This window comes from Cynoglossus semilaevis, unplaced genomic scaffold, assembly GCF_000523025.1.
Source record: "Cynoglossus semilaevis isolate Cse_v1.0 unplaced genomic scaffold, Cse_v1.0 scaffold3532, whole genome shotgun sequence".
NCBI lineage: Eukaryota > Metazoa > Chordata > Actinopteri > Pleuronectiformes > Cynoglossidae > Cynoglossus > Cynoglossus semilaevis.
In genome coordinates this window covers 1-1,594 of record NW_007585626.1, presented here as the reverse complement: position 1 = coordinate 1,594, position 1,594 = coordinate 1, and the positions used below count along the sequence as shown (strand labels likewise).

Sequence of the window (1,594 nt, the reverse complement as noted above, 5' to 3'; positions counted from 1 at the left end):
TGTGGATTCTCAATTAGCAAATTAGCATTAGCACGGTGTGTGGGCCACATTAGCATCTCCCACATGTGGCCCACGTGGTGTCAGAATAAAAGACGAGACAAGGTTTCAGATGTTCTGCGCGTCTCCGTTTGGCGTCAGCACGGTCAGATTTCCTCTGGCGGCCTGGTCGGCTTCGATGGCTTCGAAGAGGGATTTGAAGTTCCCAGCGCCAAAACCCTGGTGGTTGTGTCTCTGGATGACCTCCAGGAACACCGTGGGCCGGTCCTGGACGGGTTTGGTGAAGATTTGAAGCAAGTATCCATTGTCGTCATAGTCCACCAGGATGCTCAAGCCCTGGTTCGCAACGGAGAGAGAAAACAAGATCGTAAACGTCTGCTGCCGGTTTCAAAGTAAATACTTGATACGTTGTGAGTCGCGGCTAAAATCCCGGTCCTGACCTGTAGGACGTCCAGGTCCTCTGTGATCTTGACTTTTGACCCCTTCAGGTTCTCCCTCAGCTGTTCGTAATACGTGTCGGGCACCGACATGAACTCCATGCCGCGTTCTTTCAGGTTGGTGATCTGCCAAGAAATGGACGTATTAAAGGCTCATTCTGCAGAGTTTCAAAGGCAAAACCAGAGTACTCCAGAGAGTACTCCAGAGTACTCCAGAAAGTACTTACTGCAGTAATTATGTCTGAAGTGTTCATGGCTATGTGCTGTACTCCTGGTCCTCCATAGTACTCCACGTACTCCTAGATAGATTAGATTGGATTAGGTTAGATTAGATACACATGGATGGACAGATAGTACATCAGATGCTCCTTGGTTAGATTAGATGGGATTGAATTAGATTACATTAGAATGGATTATATTATATTAGTTTTGATTGGATTAGATTGGATTATATTATATTAGTTTTGATTGGATTAGATTAGATTACATTACATTGGACTACATTAGATTAGATTAGATTGGATTATATTATATTAGTTCAGATTGTATTAGATTAGATTGGTTTATATTATATTTATTTAGATTGGATTAGATCAGATTAGATTACATTAGATTGGATTAGATTAGACTGGATTAGATTGGGTTATTGTTATTATTATATTAGTTTACATTAGATTACAGATTACAATGGATTGGACTAGATTGGATTAGAATGGATTAAATTACATTGGATTGGATTAGATTCGTTTGGATTAGATCAGATTATATTATGTTAGTTTAGATTGGATTAGATTAGATCAGATTAGATTACATTGTATTGGATTAGATTTGTTTGGATTAGATAACATTGGATTTGTTTAGATTGGATTATATTATATTAGTTTACATTTAATTAGATTAGATTAGATTAGATTGGATTCATTTTCTATTGGATTATATCAGATTAGATTACAAAGGATTCGTTTAGATTGGATTATATTAGATCAGATTAGATTTCATTGTATTGGATAGGACTGGATTAGATTGGATTAGATTAGATCAGATTTGTTTTGGATTAGATCAGATTAGATTACATTAGATTAGATCAGATTAGATTTGTTTTGGATTAGATCAGATTATCTTACATTGTATTGGATTAGATTCGTTTGGATTAGATTAGA

At 37.1% G+C, this 1,594-nt stretch overlaps 1 protein-coding gene across 1 annotated transcript; it reads right to left on the bottom strand.

Moving 5' to 3' along the window:
• Window positions 1-105: 105 nt before the first annotated feature.
• On the bottom strand, window positions 106-733 carry LOC103399104 (4-hydroxyphenylpyruvate dioxygenase-like; the record flags this gene model as incomplete). Its single annotated transcript, XM_008337846.1, has 3 exons — window positions 106-333; window positions 438-560; window positions 662-733. Coding segments are annotated over 3 exons (423 nt in total), but the record flags the coding sequence as incomplete, so codon positions are not given.
• Window positions 734-1,594: the final 861 nt, after the last annotated feature.